This window comes from Scyliorhinus canicula, chromosome 2, assembly GCF_902713615.1.
Source record: "Scyliorhinus canicula chromosome 2, sScyCan1.1, whole genome shotgun sequence".
NCBI lineage: Eukaryota > Metazoa > Chordata > Chondrichthyes > Carcharhiniformes > Scyliorhinidae > Scyliorhinus > Scyliorhinus canicula.
This window is the reverse complement of record NC_052147.1, coordinates 201,105,144-201,128,819: the sequence shown is the minus strand read 5'-3', so window position 1 is coordinate 201,128,819 and position 23,676 is coordinate 201,105,144. Positions and strand designations below refer to the sequence as shown.

At 47.4% G+C, this 23,676-nt stretch overlaps 1 protein-coding gene across 9 annotated transcripts in view; it reads right to left on the bottom strand.

The window, feature by feature from the left end:
• Positions 1-23,676, bottom strand: part of atf2 (activating transcription factor 2) — a 226,610-nt gene that overhangs the window by 32,154 nt on the left and 170,780 nt on the right. For all 9 annotated transcript variants that reach the window (XM_038789357.1, XM_038789352.1, XM_038789351.1 and 6 more), the window contains one exon: positions 10,728-10,877. In XM_038789357.1, the coding sequence (XP_038645285.1) occupies positions 10,728-10,877 (150 nt within the window). The remainder of the gene's footprint in view (positions 1-10,727; positions 10,878-23,676) is intronic.

Sequence of the window (23,676 nt, the reverse complement as noted above, 5' to 3'; positions counted from 1 at the left end):
TTGCATGATATTACCAACCCTTCCTGCCCACTGGGGGCTGGTAAAATTCAGTCCATAGAATACAAAAACAAGGATGTTATGGTAAACATAAAAAAATAGTCTGAGCTCAGCTAAATTATGGCATTCAATACTTGGCAACAAACTAAGAATGATATCAAGGCTTTAGAGAAGGTGCAGAAGAGATTTACTAGAATGGTTCCAGAGATGAGGAACCTCAGGCATGTGGAGAGAGTGGAGAATCATAAAATTTACAGTGCAGAAGGAGGCCATTCGGCCCAACAAGTCTGCACCAGTCCTTGGAAAGAGCACCCTACTTAAGCCCATGCCTCCACCTTATCCCCATAACCCAGTAATCCCACTTAACGTTTTGGACACTGAGGGGCAATTTAGCATGGACATTCCACATAACCTGCGCATCTTTGGACAGTGGGAGGAAACCCACGTAGACAAGGGGAGAAAGTACAAACTCCACACAGACAGTTCCCCGAGGCCGGAACTGAACCCAGGACTCTGGAGCTGTGAGGTAGCAGTGCTAACTACTGTGCCACCGTGCCGCCCTAGAGAGCTCCAGAGACCCTGGTTGTTGACAGTTTTTAGGCACTGAAGGCCAGTCCTCCTGGTCATACTCCCCGAGCTGACAGATGCCGCTACCTCATCCCAGGCAGCACTGGCTGCCTTGTGGCTGAGTCTCCGGGACCCTCAGGGGAACAGGACATCTCTCCTGGTCTCCATCGCATCTAGCAGTCTCCCCAGGGCAGCATCTCCGAATCTTGGGGCCGGTCTCCTAGGCGCCATTGTTGCGAGCTGGCTAGGATTGGCTGAGGAAGTACAGCTTAGCTGCTACTCCACCTTGTTACCGGGGAGCTGGCATGCGCAGTCCCGGTGAATCAACTGGTGAGCCTTCATTTGCAAGGGGAAGCCCAAGAGGTCTCGTTAAGTGGACCAATTAACATTGAATTGTGTTGCCGGCCTCGCTGGGCCGAGCGCCGGGAAGCTCGCAGCAATTCCCACTCTCGACATGCTTAGACATTTTTCCGGAAAATTGCGGCCCATGATTCTACATTCTTATGCAAAGTAGATTTACTTACTAGCATATTGGGGAAGGGAAGAAAGAGATTTCCTCACTTATCTGAAAAAAATATTTGTTTCTTACCTTATACACAGGGCATTAATTTTCATTCAATGAAGTATTTACAAAGCATAAAACCCAGGACTTAGCTCTCCTCTCATTGCCTCATTATTTCTCCTCCCTAACTCATCGCACTAACTCCCAGCTAGGTCGATACAAGTGACAGTGTTATTCACTAATCAAAGACATGTCTGTACTGGAGAAGTGTATCAAACTCAAAATAGAAAAGGCTCGGTGGCACAGTGGTTACCACTGCTGCCTCACAGCGCCAAGGACTCAGGTTTGATTCTAACCTTGCATGAATAACTGTGGAGTTTTCATGTTCTCCCCGTGTTTACATGTGTTTCATCCGGGTGCTCCAATTTCCTCTTACAGTCCAAAGATGTGCAAGTTGGCGATACTAAATTGCCCCTTAGTGTTCAAAGGTTAGGTGGTGTTATGGGGATGGGGTAGAAGAATGGGCCTAATTAGAGTGCCCTTTCAGGGGATCGGTGCAGATTTGACGGGCCTCCTTCTGCCTTGTAGTTATTCTATGATAGAAATTTATTTTGACTACATCCTGGAATGTCTAGGAAGTCAGAGAGGCAGCATCTACTCTGACCATAATCTTTCAAATTATGCGGATATGAAAGTTATACTGAAGGACTGAAGGAGATAAGTGAATAAACCAGCCAACTACAGACCAATCATCTTAAGGTTGTTTAGCAAAGTGGGCTAAATAGCTGACTTGTAATGCAGAATAAGGCAGCAGTGCAGGTTCAATTCATGTACCAGCCTCCTCGAACAGGCGTCAGAAGGTGGCGACTAGGGGCTTTTCACAGTAACTTCATTGAAGCCTACATGTGACAATAAGCGATTATTATTATTATTATTAAAATCAAATTACTGTGGATGCTGGAATCTGAAACAAAAACAGAAAATACTGGACAATCTCAACAGGTCTGACAGCATGTGTGGAGAGAAAAGGGAGCTAACGTCTCGAGTCTGGGTGACCTTAAGACTTGGGTTAGCTTCAGAAGTGTATTGTACAGGGCAAAATTTATATTCACTTAGAAAAACATTGATTAGCACAGATGCAGATGACCTGCTCCTCTACATTTCGGACCCACAAAGCAGCATGGACGGAATCATCGCGCTCCTGAAAGAGTTTTGCGCCTTCTCGGGCTACAAACCCAACATGAGCAAAAGCGAGATCTTCCCGGTACACCCACAAGTAGGGGGGCGGCAGCACTAATGGGACTGCTGTTTAAACAAGTCCGACACAAATTCCCATGGGGTGGGGGAAAAGAATGCTAGGATCCCAAAGAAGGTCCTACAAAAAACAAAATCCGGGTTGGGGGGTGGGGGCAGCCCTCCCAAACGTGCAATTCTACCACTGGGCGGCGACAGCCGAGAGAATAAGGAAATGGATCAAGGAGCCAGAGTCAGCGTGGGTGCGTGCGGAGGAGGCCTCCTGCAAGGGGATCTCCTTCCGGGCCCTCGCCACGGCAGTGCTCCATCCCCACCCAAAAAACACTCCAGCAGCTCTGTCGTGATAGCCACTCTCCAGTCCTGGAACCAACTACGGTAGCAATTTGGCCTGACCAAATGTTGGGCAAAGCTCCCATCTTCAACAACCATAGGTTCACACCAGCGCTAACTGACGCCATCTTTAAAAATGGGAACAGGACGGAGGGACACTGACAGGGACCTATATACGGACGGCAACACTGGACGAAGTGACAAATTCCAGCTAGCCAGGTGGAACGAGCTAAGGTACCTGCAACTCAAAAACTTCTGATGAAAGGAGACAAGGACGTATCCACAAACGCCATGACAGACATTACTGCAAGAGTTACTGGACGCAAGCATCCTAGATAAAGGGAACTGTAGCGACGTGTATGAATGACTGGTAGAAAGGGCTGACACTGTACTGGACGCAACAAGAAAGAAATGGGAGGAAGACCTGGGGATTGAAATAGGGTGGGGACTCTGGAGGGAAGCACTGCATAGGGTCAACTCCACCTCCACGTGTGCAAGGCTCAGCCTGACGCAACTAAAAGTGGTACATAGAGCCCACTTAACAAGTACTCGTATGAGTAGGTTCTTCCCGGAGGTGGAGGATAGATGTGAACGGTGCCAAGGAGGCCCGGCCAACCCACACCCACATGTTCTGGTCTTGCCCCAGACTTGCTGGATACTGGACTGCCTTCTTCGAGGCAATGTCCAAAGTGGTGGGGGTGAGGGTGGAGCCATGCCCGAAAGTGGCGGTCTTCGGGGTATCAGACCAGCCAGATCTATTCCTGGGGGGGGAGGGGGGACGCCCTTGCCTTTGCCTCCCTGATCGTCCGCCGTAGAATCCTGTTTGGCTGGCGGTCAGCAGCACCACCCAAAGCTGCAGACTGGCTGTCCGACCTCTCAGAATCTCTCCAAATGGAGAAAATCAAATTCGCCATCCGAGGGTCAGACGACGGCTTCCACAAAACGTGGGAGCCATTCACCCAATTGTTCCGGGACCTGTTTGTGGCCAACGAACAATCAGAAGAATAGCCAGGTAGCAAAGAATCGGGGGAAAGTAGCTGAGGCATGAGAGGGAGGGATATATCGGGGGGGGGGGGGGGGGGGGGGGGGGGGGGGAGAGAGAAGAGTTGAGAACAGCTAAACCGACGAGGAAAGAAAGGTGCACCACAGGAGAAGGGTGTTGTGGGGGAGGGAGGGGCAGAAGGGGAGGGTGGGGAAGAATGAGGAGACAGGGAACAATAGAGGGGAACCAGAGAGGTAGGGGAATGATAGCCGGAAGGAGGGCATGGGAAACGATAACAAACTTGGCAAATACAGGAACAGAGAGCAAGGAAGATCTGGGCGAAAGGCGGGACGAACGGCTAAAGCAGAGATGAGATGACAACGGCAGCAAAATCTGTCCAGGAGAAACAAATGACAACACCAACACCAAATCCATTCGCGTATTGCCCTCTGTAATTGTTTCTCTGGCACCTAAATGTATATGTACTGCCCCAGTTTCCCCCACTCCACACAAACAGATGCCTACTTATGTGTTAAAAATAATATTGCCAATTGTACAGAGTTGCTGCTGTTGAGCTAGTGCATAATACCCTACCAGTTATTTTTTGATTTTTTGATTTGTGTATGCTCTTCCCTTCTACATATAGATATATATTTTATTTACATAACGGTAAATATACGTAGTTCAAAAACCCAATAACAAACATTTATTAAAAAAAAGAAAAACATTGGTCAATTAAGAACAGCTAGCATGGATTTGTAAAAGGCAACTTATCTGACAAATTTAATCGACAAGCTAAATGTTCATTGATACCATAAGAGCAGTGGTTGTGATACGTACAGAATTTTTTCACAAAGTTTTTTTTAAAGTTGCAGCATAGGAGGTTTGTTAATAAAATTAAATTCTGCAGTATTAGAGGGAATATGGCAGCATGGATTAGAAGTTGGCTGAATGCCTACAAATCCAAGAGTAGTGGTTAACTGATGTTATTCAGTCTGGAGGGAGATGCACAATGGTTTTCTCCAGAGATTAGTGTTTGGACTATTGTCTCCGTCTATTTTTTTGATAACCTATAGAACAAAGAACAAAGAACAATACAGCACAGGAACAGGCCCTTCGTCCCTCCAAACCTGCGCCAATCAAGTTTCCTATCTAGACCAACCGCCTGTATCCTTCCATACCCCATCTGTTCATGTGCCTATCCAGATAAGTCTTAAAGGTTGCTAACGTATCTGCCTCAACCACCTCACTTGGCAGTGCATTCCAGGCCACCACCACCCTCTGTGTAAAAAAAACTTCACTCGCACATCTCCACTGAACCTTCTCCTCTCACCTTGAACTTGTGCCCCCTTGTAATTTTCATTTCCGCCCTGGGAAAAAGTCTCCAACTGTTCACCCTATCAATACCCTTAATAATTTTATAAACTTCTATCAGGGCGCCTTTGTCTCTCTCTCTTGAGAAAAATCCGAGTTTATTCAAGCTCTCCTCATACTAATACCCTCTATACCAGGCAACACCCTGGTAAACCTTTTCTGTGCTGTCTCCAAAGCCTCCACGTTCTTCTGGTAGTGCGGTGACCAGAATTGGACACTGTATTCCAAATGTGGCCTAACCAACGTTCTATATAATTGTGACATAATTTTTGAGCTTTTATACTCAATACATTGTCCTATGAAGGCAATCATGTGCTTTCTTTCCCACCATTTCTACCTGTGCTGCCACTTTTAAGGATCTGTGGACCTGCACGCCCACATCGCTCTGTGTCTCTATGCTCCTGATGGTTCTGACATTTATTTTATAGCTCCCACCTGAATTGGATCACCTCGCTTTGTCTGGGTTAAATTCCATCTGCCATTTCTCTGCCCAATTTTGCAGCCTATCTATATCCTGTTGTATTCTCGAACAATCTTTATCACAATCTGCAGCTCCTGCAATCCTAGTATCATCTGCAAAATTGCTAATCAGACATGTTACGTTTTCTTCCAAGTCATTTATATATATTTCAAAGAGCAGAGGTCCCAGTACTGATCTCTGCGGAACACCACTAGTTACAGACACCCATTCAGAAAAACACCCTTCCACTGCTACCCTCTGTCTTCTATGGCCAAGCCAGTTCTGGATCCATCCAGCTAGTTCACCCCTGACCCCATGTGATCTAATCTTTTGTACCAGCCTGCCATGAGGAACCTTATCAAATGCTTTACTAAAGTCCATGTAGGCAACATCCTACAGGGGCTGGTTTAGCTCACTCAGCTAAATCGCTGGCTTTTAAAGCAGACCAAGCAGGCCTGCAGCACGGTTCGATTCCCGTACCAGCCTCCCCGGACAGGCGCCGGAATGTGGCGACTAGGGGCTTTTCACAGTAACTTCATTGAAGCCTACTCGTGACAATAAGCGATTTTCATTTCATTTTCATCCGCAGCCCTTCCCTCGTAAATCATTTTTGTCACCTCCTCAAAAAGTTCAATCAAATTATTGAGACACGACCTCCCTCATACAAAACCATTTTGTCTGACGCTAATAATACCATTCACTTCCAAATGTGCATAGATCCTGGGCGGGATTCTCCCCAATCCCCGTGATAGCCCGACGGCGGTGTAAAAAATGGCGTGAACCATTCCAGTGCGGGCCGACCAGAAGTTGCGGAATCCTCCGCACTTCCGGGGTTAGGCCGGCGGCGGAGGGGTTGGTGCCACGCTAGCTGGCGCGAATTAGCGCATGCATAGAACCGCCAGCATGGTACCACGCATGTGTAGATTGGCTGGCATATTCTAGCGCATGTGCAGGGGGCTGCCTTCTCTGCGCGGCCATGGCGGAGCCCTCCAGGGGGCAGTGGAGAAGAAAGGAGTGACCCACGGCTCAGGCCAACCCGTAGATCGGTGGGCCCCGATCATGGGCCAGGCCACCGTGGGGGCCCCCCCCTGGGGTCGGATCCCCCCCACGACCCCCGTGGACCGCAGCAGCCGCCCTACCAGCCAGGTCCCGACTTGTGGGACCATGTCCAATTCACGCCAGCGGGACTGGCCAGAAACCGACGGTCCCCACCTGAAAACCTGCGCCGGAAAATACAGCAGCTGGCGCCGGAGCGGCAGGGTGGGTTTCACGCCGCCCGCCCCCGGGATTCTCTGACGACGGACATCCCACATCCTATCTCTGAGAATCTTTTCGAACAATTTCACTATCACTGACGTGAAGCTCACTGGCCAAAACTACCCAGATTATCCTTGCAACCCTTCTTAAATAATGGTACAACATTGGCTATTCTCCAATCCTCTGGGGTCTCACCTGTAGCCAATGAGGACACAAAGATTTCTGTTAAAGGCCCAGCTATTTAATCTCTTGTCTCCCTCAGTAATCTATAGTGGGATGTCCAACATTTGTACATGCTTGGCTCCTTTCTTATACAGTCAATTTCCTGTGGGAACATGGGAGTACATGGGAGTGATGACTGAATATAGTGTTCAGGTGAAGTGAGGATAGTAGCCAGGGGATAATTGGACAAGGTACATTCTGTCCTGTTATTTATATTGCCGTTATAAATGTAGTGATAGGAAGTTACAATTGAAACTGTGGTTGTAAACTGGCAATGCTAAAAATACACTGTCCCGTTGGTGGTGATGCTGCAGCATTCTTTTTGGCAGGGTGGGTGGGGGGAGTAATTCCAGCATGACAAATTTCCATGGGCAGTTTCTATTAGAAATGTGGAGACAGGGGCTAGTGATGAAAAATGTTGGTATGGATTCCATATGGAATCCAGACTTCAGGAGAAGGGCATCATGACAAAATCTATATAAAAATAGGGGAGTCCAGTTAACTGAAGAATTCAATGAGTTCAGGAATACAGGTAGGTCAGTATGTTGGCGAGATGGATTAAATTTACTTCAACTGCTGTGGAATAGTAAAACTTGCAGTATTGGATTGACCAGCTGATTCAACAACCTGTCTGATTTTATTTTCCATGGACTTCAATGGGAAGGGAAAATCGTTGGGTAGCACAACAGGTGGCCACATGCAGCAATCAAAGTTGAAAGTTACACCTGAAATTCAATGAGGAATATGTGAGCTGATACATTTTAGGAGAAAGAACAAGGAGATAAAATATACACTAAACGGTTAAAACTAAATGGAGTAGAAGAGCACAGCATGGCTGATTAATAGCATTCATTTTTAAAAGTGAGAGGAACGGTTGACAATGCTGTAAAAAGAATACATATTTGATCATACGGTTAATACAGTATCAAAGCTAAGGAGCAATTTTTTGAATTGAGCAAACTGTCATTAAAGAAGCCCCTGGATTTTTTTCATGTTTTATAAAGAGGAATGATTATTAGAGCTGATTTAGCTTTATTTCTTTGAAATACAAGGAAGTAGTATAAATTGCAGAATAACATTGGGCTCCATAAGAGGAAATGGCAGCAGGATTTCAGCATTTTCTATCTGGCAACCAGAAGCAAACAATAACATAAAAATAACAAAGTAAAACTGGAACAATTAATAAAGCTGTTTCCTTTCTGACAGAGGAGACTTCAGGTTAACAAAAAAGAAAAGTTAATTTGTAACAAGCCATAATAAGGGACGGAATTCTCCGACCCCCCGCAGGGTCGGGGAATCGCCCGGGGCCGGCGTAAATCCTGCCCCCGCCATGGCCGGAATTCTCCACCACCCGGGAATCAGCGGGAGTGGGAATCACGCCCCGCCGATTGGTGGGCCCCCCGTGGCGATTCTCCGGCCCGTGATGGGCCGAAGTCCCGCCGCTGACAGGCCTCTCACGCCAGCGGGAATTGGAGCACCTCTGGTGCTGGCGGGATTGGCGGCGCAAGCGGGCCCCCGGGGTCCTGGGGGGGGGGGGGCACGGCGATCGAACACCGGGGGATGCCCCCACGGTGGTTGGCCCGCGATCGGGGCCCACCGATCGGTGGGTGGGCCAGTGCCGTGGGGGCACTCTTTTTCTTCCTGCCGTCACGGCCTCCACCATGGCGGAGGCAGAAGAGACCCGCCCACCGCGCATGCGCCGGTGGTGATGTCAGCAGTCGCTGATGCACCGGCACATGCGCGGACCGGCGAAGGCCTTTCGGCCAGCCCCGACGCCGGGTGGCGGGTGCCAAAGGCCGTTGGCGCCGGTTTTGGTGCCGGTCGGCGTGGTGGAAACCACTCATGCGCGGGCGTAGCCCCTAAAGGTGCGGAGAATTCCGCACCTTTAGGGGGGAGGCCCGACGCTGGAGTGGTTGGCGCCACTCCGCTATGCCGGGACCCCCCGCCAGGCCGGGTAGGGGAGAATCCAGGCCAATTTTGTTGAATTTCTGCAGTGATAAAAATTATGATTGATGCTATTGTGATTTGACATTATAGCATTTAGAATAGAATAGAATCTCTACAGTGCAGAAGGAGGCCATTCGGCCCATCAAGTCTGCACCAACCTTTGGAAAGAGCACCCTACCTAGGCCCAAAGCCTCAACCCTATTCCGGTAACCCAGTCACCCCACTTAACCTTTTGGAAACTAAGGGGCAATTTATCATGGCCAATCCACCTAACCTGCACATCTTTGGATTATGGGAGGAAACCGGAGCACCCGGAAGAAACCCACGCAGAGGAAAGTGCAAATTCCACACCGAGTCACCCGAGGCCAGAATTGAACCTGACTTCCTGAGGCAGCAGAGCTATTTGAGATTGTTATGTAAAACTTTCTTGTGTCCTACAGATACATAATTCATGAATTGGAGAGAGTGTGAAAAGAGATTAAAAAAATAAGGGCTGGAAGGCCCCCAGCATTCACACAATTAAAATAAATGTAACTTCACACAATCGTTTGCTTGCTGGGAGCCTTGCCATTTAGAGAAAATCTGGCTCCAGAGATTTCAGCATCTATTCTGTCTTGTGTAGTATATTCTGATGTAGAAATATGATACACAGAGAGAACCCACCTCATCTGCAACACCCTCCCTTAAAAAAAACACTTAACAGAGATGACATTTATCATATTCATTGACACACTGTTGAGTGTAAGCATAGCTAAGGAGGGATGAGTTGAAAAAGACTTAGATTCAACGTTCAATATATCTAGCAGCTATCAAGACAGAATATTGGATCCTTTAGCTAGTAAAATCAAATAAAAGTCAAAGAGAGTCATGATCAAACTGTATAGTCCTCTGGTCAGAGCGCACCTTAAGAGCTGTATCCAGTCCTGGTCACTGATACACAAGAGTTGACATTCCAGTTGGGGGCAGTGCTCAAAACAGCAATTGACAAATGTCTGAGCTATGTAGAAAGACTGGAGAAGAGAGGTGTTTCTTCAGAAGTATAAAAGAGAGTAAATTGTATGGAAAAGGTAAATTCTGGAATATTACCTTAACCTAAATTGTGAGAGGAAAGATGGGTTGAAATTGGTAAAAGATACATTTAGTAATTATCCATCAAGAAGTTTTTCACTGAAGGGAATGATCACTATTTAACATGGGATTCTTGGATATAGCACCGAAGATTACCCTGGAATCATTTAAAAAACACATGGGTGCTACAATGGGAGGACTTTTAGAGCCTTTCTGAATGAAAGCGCTGAAGTAGGTTGAATGGTCTTCCTCCTCTGTAAGTAACTTGTTCACGATCTTCAAAATAATTATTTCAGTGCAAGTAATGTTAACTGTTATGCAATTAGGTCTCTACCACTGGCATTAATATAACATGGTTAAAATGTCCAAATTGTTGGGCAGCACCTAAGGTAGCACAGTGGGTTAGCCCTGTTGCCTCACGGCACTGAGGTCCCAGGTTCGATCCCGGCTCTGGGTCACTGTCCGTGTGGAGTTTGCACATTCTCTCCGTGTTTGCGTGGGTTTCGCCCCCACAACCTAAAAAGATGTGCAAGGTAAATGGATTGAACATGCTAAATTGCCCCTTAATTGGAAAAAAAATGAAATGGGTATGCTAAATGTATGAAAATAAAAGTCCAAATTGTGCAAGGTAACAAGCCAATATGTTGATAAAATGTGCAGAATAATACTCAGGACTACTCAAAAGCTTAGCATGGCACTGTTTTGAAGAAGTGAACATTATTGTAGATTTATGAAATGTTCATTTGGAGATTGTCTTTCTTACATACCATTGGTTGAGTAGTGGATGTTGCAGCCTGCTGCAGTGACTGTGGACGAGCTTCCTTTGTCTGAATCCTCACTGTGCCACTCGTTTGACCAATGGTATTATTACCATTAGTAACCTGAGGGAGCTGTTGTGTTAAAGCTGCTTTCAGTCGCTGCAAAAAAAATCAAACCAAACCAGCAGTTTCACTGGTATACCAAAATATATCAGTTAAGATTCAAGAGAATTTACAAATACGCAATATCTAAATCTGTAGATGATAGGCAGACTTTGGAAACTTCTTCAACTAAACATGATTTTAAAATCTGTTTGAGATCACACCAAAACCTTACGACTTATTTTGATACAATGAAGAGAGTCTATTTGTGCATTAAGAACGCATTGTATTAACATTTTTAAAATTTATTCCTGCATTACTAAGTGCATTGGAAAATGCACCAATCATTTGAAAATGATTGGTAAACAGTAATGTGGGCTTTTTGTGTGAAGATAAGACGATTTATAAATAGACGTATCTGGGAGACAATGGTAATGGATTTCTCGGGTCTCGCTTGCAGCACCCCCTGCCCCCCCCCCCCCCCCCCACAGGCTTCCCCAGTGGGAATTCCCGTTGACACAATGGAAGCAGAGAATCCCGCCGGCAAGAAACACGTGGCTGGGAGACCAGAGAACCCCGTCCAATATATCTGGAGTTCATTCTCCGGTCCCCAGCCACATGTTTTTCGGCAGCGCCTTTTCCCATTGCAACCACACACGCGTCGGGAAACCTGCGAACAGCGTTGCACTGCCGGCGGGAAAAGTGAATTGCAATGACTGGACAATTCCGGCCCTGACCTCTACGGCTGCTGCTGGTAGATTGAATACATGTCACGGGACTAATACTTCAAATCCGTAAGCAAAATGGAAACTGAAAAATTTCCTAAATTACAAAAGGTACCTAATTCTCACCCAGTCAATTGTCAACTCAGAATGAAAGTAGCCTATCTGCCATTGCTTCAAAATTAGTCTGGCTCGTAAACAGCTGCAAAGGATAGAGGGGACGGGGGAGGAGGAGGAGGCATAATGGTAATGTTGCCGGACTAGAAATCCAATGGGTGTGAATCTCACGTTGCCTGAATTTAAATTCAGTAGACAAATTGGGAATTTAAAAGCTATTCTCAGTAATAGTCACTGATGTGACCATCAATTCACACGACACGTGGTTGGAAGTGAACAGTGGTTTTAATAGTCTTACAACAGAGCCTGCCTGCGACGAGATGAACTGGCAGGCAGGATCACGACTGCCAAGCTTTATACTTCCGGTTAGTGGGAAGAGCCGTGGGCGGAGCCAAGGGTGGAGCCCAGTACAAACTCCACATCTCCCCCTATGGGCAGAGCCGCGCAACTGCTCGTATACCGAGCTTACATAGACATAGTACATCATATATAATAACAGTGTGAATTACACGGACTGTGATTCACCACATTCACCCCCTGTAAACAAATTGAGTCCAGAGGGGGGGGGATGTGTCTACAAAATCCAAATTACGAGTTACAATTTACAGGTTATAAATCAGAAATTAAGTCGATCCGGCGGCCGGGTCGTCCTGTGGGATCGACGAAGCACCGGGGTTGCAGCCTCTTCTGGTGGCTGGGCGGTGGCGGTCGGCGAGGGGACCATGGCGGACTCCGGGGGTAATTCGGTCAGAGCTTCGTATCTGACTGGTGACGGGGAGCTCCGGAAACCCATGGGTGCGGAGCACGGGCAGCAAAACTGCAGGCGTCGGGGCGCCGGGCGCGGGGGGTTGGGAGGGGTATAGTGCGAGGGGTATCTCAGCGGAGGTAGTGTCGGAGTTGGATCCTGCAGGTGCCAGGTCCCGGAGGGAAACAGTGTCCTGATGGCCGTCAGGGTATTTGATGAACGTGTATTGGGGGTTCAAGTGGAGTAGGAGCACTCTCTCTACGTGTGGGTCAGTTTTGTGAGTCCGGACGTGCTTCCGGAGGAGAACCGGGCCCGGTGTCTTCAACCATGCCGGGAGCGAAATCCCCATGGTAGTGCCCCTGGAAAAAACAAATAGCCGCTCGTGAGGGGTCTGGTTGGTGGCCGTACATAGGAGGGACCTAATAGCATGGAGCTTGTCGGGGAGGACCTCCTGCCAATGGGAGGTCGGGAGCTTCCTGGACCGGAGGGTCAGTAGGACGGTCTTCCAGACCGTCGCATTCTCCCTCTCCACCTGCCCGTTCCCCCTGGGGTTGTAGCTGGTAGTCCTGCTCGAGGAAATGCCCTTTTCGAGCAGGTACTGACGCAGCTCGTCGCTCATAAAGGACGAACCCCTGTCGCTGTGTACGTAGCTGGGGAAACCAAACAGGGTGAAGATGCTGTGCAGGGCCCTAATGACTGTGTGGGAGGTCATATCGGGGCACGGGATAGCAAAGGGAAAGCGAGAGAACTCGTCGATGACGTTCAGGAAGTACACATTCCTATTGGTCGAGGGAAGTGGCCCTTTGAAATCGATTGCGAGGCGTTCAAAGGGCCGGGAGGCCTTGACCAGGTGGGCCCTGTCTGGTCTATAGAAGTGCAGTTTGCACTCCGCACAGATCGGGCAGTCGCTGGTGATGGCTTTTACCTCCTCAGTGGAGAAAGGCAGATTTCGGGCTTTGATGTAGTGGGCGAGCCGGGTGACCCCCGGGTGGCAGAGGTCATTGTGGATAGCTTTCAGGTGGTCGTCTTGCGCGCTGGCGCACATGCCGCGGAACAGGGCATCTGGGGGCTGGTTGAGTTTCCCCGGTCGGTACATAATGTCGTACTTGTAGGTGGAGAGTTTGATCCTCCACCGTAGGATCTTATCATTTTTGATTTTGCCCCTTTGAGAGTTGTCGAGCATAAAGGCAACCGATCTTTGGTCGGTGATGAGGGTGAACCTCCTACCTGCGAGGTAGTGCCTCCAGTGGCGTATAGCTTCCACAATGGCTTGTGCTTCCTTTTCGACCGAGGAGTGTCGAAGTTCCGAAGCAGAGAGGGTTCAGGAGAAGAAGGCGACTGATCTCCCTGCCTGGTTTAGTGTTACTGCGAGGGCGACCGCTGAGGCATCACTCTCTACCTGAAAGTGGATGGATTCATCCACCGCCCGCATGGCCGCTTTGGCGATGTCCTCCTTGATACGAGTGAAGGCCTGACGAGCCTCATCCGATAGAGGGAAGAGTGTGGCCTTAATAGTGGGCGGGCTTTGTCCGCATACTGAGGGACCCACTGGGCATAATAAGAGAAAAATCCCAGGCACCTTTTGAGGGCCCTGGGACAATGAGGGAGAGGGAGTTCTAAGAGGGTGCTTACTGTCCGGGTCGGGGCCCAGGACTCCGTTCTCCACGACATAGCCGAGGATGGCTAGCCTGGTCGTGCGGAAAACGCATTTCTCCGTGTTATAGGTGAGGTTGAGCAACTGGGCCGTCTGGAGAAATCGATCGAGGTTAGCATCGTGGTCCTGCTGGTCGTGGCCGCAGATGGTGACGTTATCCAGGTACGGAAACATGGCCCGCAGCCCGTACTGGTCCACCATTCGGTCCATTGCTCTTTGGAACACCGAGACCCCATTAGTGACGCCAAAGGGAACCCGGAGGAAGTGGAAGAGGCGGCCGTCGGCCTCAAACGCCGTGAAGTGGTGGTCTTCCGGGCGGATTGGGAGCTGGTGGTATGCAGACTTCAGATCCACCGTGGAGAAGACTTTATAATGGGCGATCTGATTCACCATGTCTGCAATTCTGGGGAGGGGATACGCGTCAAGGAACGTGAACCGATTAATGGTCTGGCTATAGTCCACTACCATTCGGAATTTTTCCCCGGTCTTGACGACCACCACCTGAGCTCTCCAGGGGCTATTACTGGCCTCTATGATCCCCTCACGTAGGAGCCTATGGACCTCGGTTCTGATAAACACCCTGTCCTGCAGGCTGTATCGCCTGCTGCGAGTGGCTACGGGTTTGCAGTCCGGCGTGAGATTGGCAAAGAGTGGAGGCGGGCCAATTTTTAGTGTGGCGAGGCTGCAAATAGTGAGTGGGGGCAAGGGCCCGCCGAAGCTGAGTGTGAGGCTTTTGAGGTTGCACTGGAAATCGAGTCACAGTAGGAGTGGGGCGCAGAGTTCAGGAAGCACGTACAGCTGGAAGTTTGAGTAGCTGGTGCCCTGGATCGTTAGGGTCGCGACGGTGCACCCTTGGAGGTGAACAGAGTGGGAGCACAAAACCAGGGAGATAGTCTGCCATGCAGGGAAAATAGGGAGCGAACAGCGTCTTACCAGTTCTGGCTGTACGAAGCTCTCGGTGCTCCCTGAGTCGAAGAGGCACAGTGTCCTGTATCCGTTGATTTGAACGGTTATCATTGAATTTCGGAGGTGTTTTGGACGCGACTGGTCCAGTGTCACTGCGCTGAGTTGCGGGTAGTCGTCGGCTCGATCAGCTGTGCTGGAGTGGCCCCGTGATGACTGCCCTCTGAATTCGTATTCTTCTAGACGAATTTCTGAGTTGGAAGAAAATGGTCGCCCCCGTGGATCGCACGTTGCGGGTGGCGAGGAATATGGCGCCCCCCATGAGTCGCACGTGTCGTTTGGGGGCAGAGTCGGAGTACAGGGCGCAGCATTTCGGGGCCTGCGGGCCTGTGGATTCTGGAAACGAGTGCTCAGGGCTGCGGGGGAGTTAGGAGAGGGGGCCTGCTTTGCCAGGCAGACCCGGGCATAGTGTCCTTTGCGACAGCAGCTGCTGCAAGTCGCGTTACGGGCCAGGCAGTGCTGCCGTGGGTGCTGGGGCTGTCCGCAAAAACGGCACACTGGGGCTGCATGATGGCTGGGTGGCCGCGCGGCGCAGGCCTGGGGCAGTCGATGGTCGGGGGCCCAGGATGGGGTCGCTTGGTCCGCGGAGAACAAGGGTGAGGCTGAGGAATGAGACCTCCATCGTGGTAGCTAGTTCAACTGTGTCCTCTAAGTTCTGGGCTCCTTTTTCTAGCAACCGCTGGCGCACATAATTCGATCTGAGGCCTGCCACGTACACATCTCTAACGGCAAGTTCCATGTGCTGTTCGGCTGATACAGCCTGGTAATTACAGTCTCGAGCTAAAATCTTTAACTCCCGCAGGAATTCTTCCAACGACTCCGCGGGGCGTTGGCGGCGGGTCGTAAAAATATGGCGCGCGTGGACCTCGTTGATGGGCCTCACGTAAATTCGATCTAGCATGGCTAGGGCCCCCGTATACGAGTTGGTACTATTGAGTTGAGAAGATATACGGTGGCTCACCCTTGCGTGCAGTAGATTGAGTTTCTGTTCCTCTGTAGTTTCAGCAGTACTTGATTCAGCCAGGTAGACCTTGAAACATCTGAGCCAGTGCTGAAAGATTTCTCTTGCCTCTGCAGCCTGCGGGTCGAGTTCTAGTCGGTCAGGTTTGAGGGCTGATTCCATAGTTGTTTCTTCGATTTCTTTTTGTTTCCTAAGACTATTAAATTGATGTGACCATCAATTCACACGACACGTGGTTGGAAGGGAACAGTGGTTTTAATAGTCTTACAACAGAGCCTGCCTGCGACGAGATAAACTGGCAGGCAGGCTCACGACTGCCAAGCTTTATACTTCCGGTTAGTGGGAGGAGCCATGGGCGGAGCCAAGGGTGGAGCCCAGTACAAACTCCTCATCTCCCCCTATGGGCAGAGCTGCGCAACTGCTCGTATACCGAGCTTACATAGACACAGTACATCATATATAATGATGTGGAGATGCCGGCGTTGGACTGGGGTGAGCACAGTAAGAAGTCTTACAACACCAGATTAAAGTCCAACAGGTTTGTTTCAAACACGAGCTTTCGGAGCACGGCTCCTTCTTCAGGTGAATGGAAAGCCTTTCCATTCACCTGAAGAAGGAGCCGTGCTCCGAAAGCTCGTGTTTGAAACAAACCTGTTGGACTTTAACCTGGTGTTGTAAGACTTCTTACTGTGATCATATATAATAACAGTGTGAATTACATGGACTGTGATTCACCACAGTCACCATGAAACCATTGTTGTAAAAAACGCATCTGATTTGTAATGCCCTTCAGAGAAATCTTCCATCCTTAACTGGTTTGGTCAACGTGATTCCAGACCCATGATAAGAAGGTTGACACATAAATGCCTTCTGAAAAGGCAAATCATTCAGTTCGATCCAAAACCACTAAAATGTCAAAAAAAGGAATGAAACCAGATACAAGACCCGGCAACGACCTAGGTGCTGGAAACAACAATAGCAAACCCAGCTGTGTCGACCCTGCAAAGTCCTTCTTACTAAAACTAGGGGGTTGTTTAAAAATTGGGAGAGGTGGCCTGCAGACTAGTCAAGTAATAGTCTGCGATAGTCATATTCACTGAATCCTAACTCACAATGTCCCAGACACTACCATCACCAGCCCTGGGTATGTCCTGTTCCACCAGAGGTGGTAGCACAGTGGTATACAGTCGTGAGGGAGTTGCCCTCGGAGTCCACAATGTTGACACTACCATCACCATCCCTGGGTATTTCTACTCTGGCCCGCCATATTCAAGCATAGTGTCCAGGCATCAAGGTGTAATTGGAATGCTAGGCAATGATTCCCACATGCTACATGGCCTGCCCACCCACGGGAATCCACTTGGTATGTGTCAAGTACTCACTTACCAATTCCCTGTTAGCGATTGCCTTCATCCGCACAGCCAGAGTCCTCAGCGGTCGGTGGTGGTTATGGGTGGTTGGTGGGGGCAGACGGGCAGGGACAAGGGTTGCCCCCGGAATGGGGTTGGGATCCAGGGGTTGGCATGGAAGTGCTGCGAGCGATTGTCCCCCAGTTACCTCCCAGTGCCTTCCCGCCCCACCCTCCCATGGTGGCCCACCCCTGTGGTGGGTCCCCCATCCCCCACCCAACACTGGGGTAGCAAGCCCAGCACACCCAGGCTCTTTGCCTGTGAGCAAAGATGGCTACTCACCTCCTCGGCTCCCCACAGAAGCCCTTCCGCCAGGTTCATGTTTTTCAAAAGGAGTACTAATCTGTGCAGGTGTGAGCACTTGCTGGGGAGGCCGATGAATGAGGAGAGGCCGTTGGATATGGGGTCTCTCTCATTAATTGTATGGAAATAGGGCTTGAGTGGTGATAATTGGTTTCCTGCCACGCTATGGCGAGATCCCTATTTCACCTATGGCAGCAGGCCGGTTGCATTGCAAAGTGTTTGCCGCCCAGCGCGGATCTCATTTTTGGCTCTCTTTATATTCACCGGCCTCGTTACACTTGAATGCGAGTGTAATAAGGCCGGAAGATCGTGTCCTGAGGATACTCTCCATCGTGTTGTGTGGCACACAACTGTGTTAAATGTGATAGATTCCAAATCGATCTAGCAATTCAGAACTGGGCACCCAAGGCTGTGGGCCATCTGCTGATGATAGCATAATGTTCAGCACTATTTGTGACTCTTCAGATATTGAAGCAGTCCTTGCTCAAATGTAGGAAGACCTAAATAACATTCAGGCTTGGGCTGATAAGTGGCAAGTAATGGTCACATCACACAAGTGCTGAGCAATGACCATCTTCAACTGGAGAGAATTCAGCTATCAGCGATGCCTTCAATGGCATTACCATTGCTGAATCCCCACTATCAACATCCTGGGGGAGGGGTTACCATTGATCAGAAACTGAACTGGACCAGTCATATAAACAACATGGCTACAAGAGCAGGTCAGAGGCTTCAGATTCTGCGGAGTAACTCACCTCCGATTCCCCAAAGCCTGTCCACCATCTACAAGGAACAATTCATGAATGTGATGGAAGACACTCCACTTGCTGCAACATCACAAGAAGCTCAACACCATCCACCACAGATGCATAATGGCAGCAGTGTGTACCATCTACAAGATGCACTGCAGCAACTCACCAACTCTCCTTTGACAGCTCCTTCCAAACTCGTGACCTCTACCAACTAGAAGGACAAGGGCAGCAGATGCCTGGGAACATCACCACTTGCAAGTTGCTCTGCAAGCCTTACACCAACCTGACTTGGAATTATATTGCCATTCCTTCGCTGGGTCAAAATCCTGTAATTCCCTTCCTTATACCACTATGGGTGTACCAAAACTACGTGGACTGCAGCGGTTCAAGAAGACAGCTCACCACCACCTTGTCAACAGTAATTTGGGATAGACAATAAATGCTGGCCTCGCCGACAATGCCCATGACCCGAGAAAGAATGAAAAAAAGTAGCACCATCAGTGGTCACAAAGCAGAATACAGCTAACGATGTCCTGCTCCCTTGTATGAATATAACTACTATCATGACCAATTTAATCAGAAGTGATCTGAGGAGATGGGTAAAGTGTCAAATTTTGGATAAATTAGATACTTGCACTGTATTTTTTGCTTTCTCTCGCCACCATAAAGCTTACAAGGAACCGCAGTGAGTATTTTTACTTTACACAGCTTAATTGCAACCTACATGATGAAAAGATGCAACCCACAAAGTAATACTTCTGTTTTTTCCAGATGTTCCAATGCTGAGGTTTTTCCACCTAAATAAAATTACCCTTTCTTTGAATCTGAAGTCCTTAAAGGATTTGCTGGCTAGAACAGGGTGGAAGAACAAACCCTATTTGGGATACTTAACCTTAGTGGGATAACTATCTATATTATGTTTTTTTTCGCACTTTCTGAAAGAAATCAAGACTTCTATCTCAAGGGTGATGCTTGGGAGTACTCTGAAGGGCAAAAAAATTATCATCTTTTGCAGAATCTTGATGATGGAATTTACAGTCACCGGGTAACTGAGATTGACATGAAGCAAATGTGGTTTAATTTTGAAACATGCTAAACTACTATGGTTGGGATTTTACTGGCAGGAAATAAGTTCCAATGTCGGAACCAAATGCAGATCCCGAGATCATACAGGTGAACAATGGGTCCGTGGTGGCAACCATCCTGGTGAAGGTCTCTTAAAGATTGTGAGCTGGGTCTCCACGCTGCCAGCCCAATCAGAGGGAAGGCACCTCTGACACAGCAGGCTGCTATTGAGGCTGCAAGGAGAACAAGAAGAAGTGTATACCTGCAGGGATCGATCAGGGAGGTCCCATTTGTTGGAGAGATAGCCTCTCCAGTGGAAACATTAGGGCCAGCCTTTGCTGCTGGGAGTCACGTCCTTAGCCTCCAAATGTGATGGTCTCCCCTGGGAAGCAATTGAGAGGCAGTTGACAGTCTCCCACTGTGTGGGGAGGGGGAGGTGGATATGCTCTGCTGCTGCAAAATGCTGACAACCTGAGCAATGGCTTTAATTGGGTCTTTAATAGCCTAAATTGTCCACGTATCTGTTTTTCACCACTAGCAAAATAGTCCAGAGGCATAACTTCGTTGGGGGCCCCCTTCTGGCTTGGCTCCCCCATATTTTACTAGCCCTCCTGCCCCCTGTGGATTGATAAAATCTTACACTCTATTTAACTTGTTTCCCTGCATGGCTGCTCATCATGCTATATTCTTCAGGCAGAAGGGAAGAAGCAGTCCAAACAATATATCATGACCACTGCCAATGCCGCTGCCTGACAGCTTTACGATGGGTACAATTTCAACAGAGGAAGATGGTTGTCTCATTTGTCTCAACTATTGTCAAATATACTACTTCAGTCTGGTTGAGAATTAACGCAACCTAATCAGGTGTGATTGGTGAATTTCTCTGACAGACAACTCTATTCTTCAAATAGTAGTGCATATTAATAATAACCTACTGTCCAGATAAAGTGGTATTCTGTAGGCATTGTAATATGAGCCTTTGGCAGAGCATATATGATCATGATAGCAAGGCAGAAGTTTCTTACTCCGTCATTTTTCTGACTTTAATAACAAGTACAATACTAAATCGGCATCATAGTGAGGCCCATTTCCAGTTCCTGTACTGCTAATTTTCTTTTAGCAAAAATAAAATTTTGCCTTTCCAACGTACCTATTTGAATCAAAACAATGAGCAGTCACTTCAAGAGAGTACTGTTGAAATAGTCTGTAAAGAAAATTTCTAAATAAAATCTATGGTTTAATAAAAGTACTTAACACTGGAATAAGGATTATTTTAATCATTTCTATAATAAAGAGGCAAATAACAATTTTAAAAATACAGGGCGAGATTCTCCCAAAACGGGAGAAATCGTAAAGCTGCCGTAAAACCCGGGCGGGTTTTACGGCAGCGCGCCCCTTCCCGACGGGGGACCGATTCTGGTCCCCGGTCGGGGCTAGCAGCCCGACGCCGTAGGCTCCGGCAAGACGGGCTTAACGAAAATCGTTAAGCCCGCTTACCGGAGTTAGCGCCGGCTGACGCGTCATATGACGTCAGCCGCGCATGCGCAGTTTGGAAGACTCCAACCCGTGCATGCGCGGGTGACGTCATCGCGTTTTTGCGCGAAACCCGCGCATGCGCGGGCCGGGTTGCCCCTCAGCCGCCCCGCGAATGGATACTGCGGGGCGGCGGAAGGACAAGTAGTGCGCGGGCATCGGGCCCGCTGCCCGCGATCGGTGCCCACCGATCGCGGGCCCATGGCACCCTTGGCACGGCCGTGGTACTCCCGTGCCAATCGGTGCCATGGTTATAAAAAGCGAGTTGGTGACGCCGTTTTTACGAACGGCAAGACCAGGTGTGTTTGCCGTTCGTGAAAACGGCGGAAAGGGCTGGGACTTCGGCCCATCTAACAGCTGTGAATCGCTGCCGGCCGTAAAAAAACGGCGGCAGCGATTCGGGTCGGGACTTCGGCGGGGGGGTGGGAGAATAGCGGGAGGGCGGGAAAAATGTCGGGAAGGCCCTCCCGCTATTCTCCCACCCGTCGTGGGGGGGCGGAGAATTTCGCCCACAGTTCATAACTTTTCAGTGAATTAGATACCTGAAGGAATAGTTAAAAATAAGAGCTATGTTTTATTATTCCACAAATTAGATGCCCACCCACCATATTTGCTTAGTTATTAGGAGGCACTATGCAAAGTTTGTTTTTAGTACTACATGTCTTTAAGTTATATGCGGTATATTTAAATTTGACTGTTAGTATTCTTTTTAAGGATTCTATTCACAGAAAGAAAATCATGCCATCCGAGTGTAAGTCAAATTACAAAATTGTACCTCAACAATGTCTAAATAAAATGTAAAAATTCACATTCAAAGGCAAGTCCACACAATATTCAGTACAATGATTTTTATTTTTAAGCACTAACTTGTGCTAAACATCATAAATTTAACCATTTCAAATATATTGTCACTTCCTGATTTTTCTGTTACTATAATGAGTAAATACAGGGAAAACAACTAAACTGAACTGGTGGTAAATGGTATTCAGCATTTCTAAAAGAATGCTTGGAATAGCATTAAAACTGGGAATTCTCTACTTTGCCCTACCTACAGAGAACATGGCATAAACAAAGCAAATGTGATGTGTGCTAAAATAAAAAAATCCTTGATGTACAGTGCAGTGGTGAAATGGTTGACAGTCTAGAAGGTGGACAGCATAGCTATAGGAAAAAAATTGTTTCAGTAAATGTTCCATCTGAAACTAAATTGATTTATATTGACTTTAATTTGAAACTAGAATGGACAACATGTGGTATAAGTTGCAAATGAAGCATCAACAATAATGCTTGCATTTTTAGACTGTAACAACTGAATTGAATTTGAACTTTTATTCAAGTTAAAATTATTTTAGGAAATATTTTAGAATTAAATTTAAAAGCAAAAATTGAGTCATGCCGTGTTAAATGACAAAACCTGCAGTACACGATGTTAGTAAATATATATTTTCCAGCATTAAACTGAAGAGTGTGAAAGGTGAAAAATAAGTCAAAATATTACTGCTTTCAGTTGAACCATGTTCAACAAATTCTGGTTGTTCAAGACTGTTGATTTTGATTGTTCCTTCTGGAGATATACATGAGAGATTTGTGAAGTCTCTTTTCTTATTACAAGACCACTAAAAGTTTTAATTTCTAAGCTTTATCAGCCATTTAAAACATGTCAGTTATGCAAAATTGTTAAGCATCGACCAAATCAGTCACTTTATACTTTAACTTTGCTGAACAGTGAACTACTTATTTTTATATCTGTAATATGATTCTGTTCTTCCTTGCTGCACAGCATCAGCTTTAGCTGTACCAGCAATCATTACATCTGATGACAGTCTTGGGTAAGCTTCACTGCACTACAGCTGTATTAGCTGTCAACTTATTCATCTGACTAGACTTAACCAATTTCAGAGTATTCTTTAATTTCATGGATCAAATCAGATTTATATGCAACACCAGATTTTCCCATTCAGATAATATGAATACCCACCCAATAATTTTGCAATTAGAATAAAGGTAGTCAAAATTGAGTCAGTATATGGTTTCACTTAATAATAGCTGTGCTATTTCCTAGAAAAAAAACACAACTTGTGAAAAATATACCCTAAAATGTAAAAATAAACTGCAAGTCCACTTATGCAATCTTTTAATTGCTAGAAGCTATAAGAAAAACTTACTGTGCATGTGGTTTATAAAGTATATGCCTCACCTACTTTCCTTATGTCACTTAACAAATGTAGTCCCTGTACAGTGTCATGTGTAGCCCAGCAGTGCGAGCAAGCTGGAGAATTGCAAGTAAAGCTAGAGGGATGGTTCTCAAGAATGGAGGAAAATGAATTGCCCAGAAAAACACTGAAAACTCAGCTGATGAATGAATATTTCAAATTGTTCAATAATTCATTTATTTTGAATAATGTTTCATTGTGGAAATACTGGGGTGAAATTTGTGAATGGTAGTAGTGTAAAATAGTCTGATTGTGAATGCGGTGACCATCCTGACTTCAAAACCTGCTACTGATTCGTTAAAAGTCTGATTTTTGCTACTGGCACTGAATAATTTCACCCTGACTTTATTTTACCACTGGGTAAATTCATGATTACTTTTGAAATTTTAAGCAACATGAAAATCTAAATTAGTTTGTTT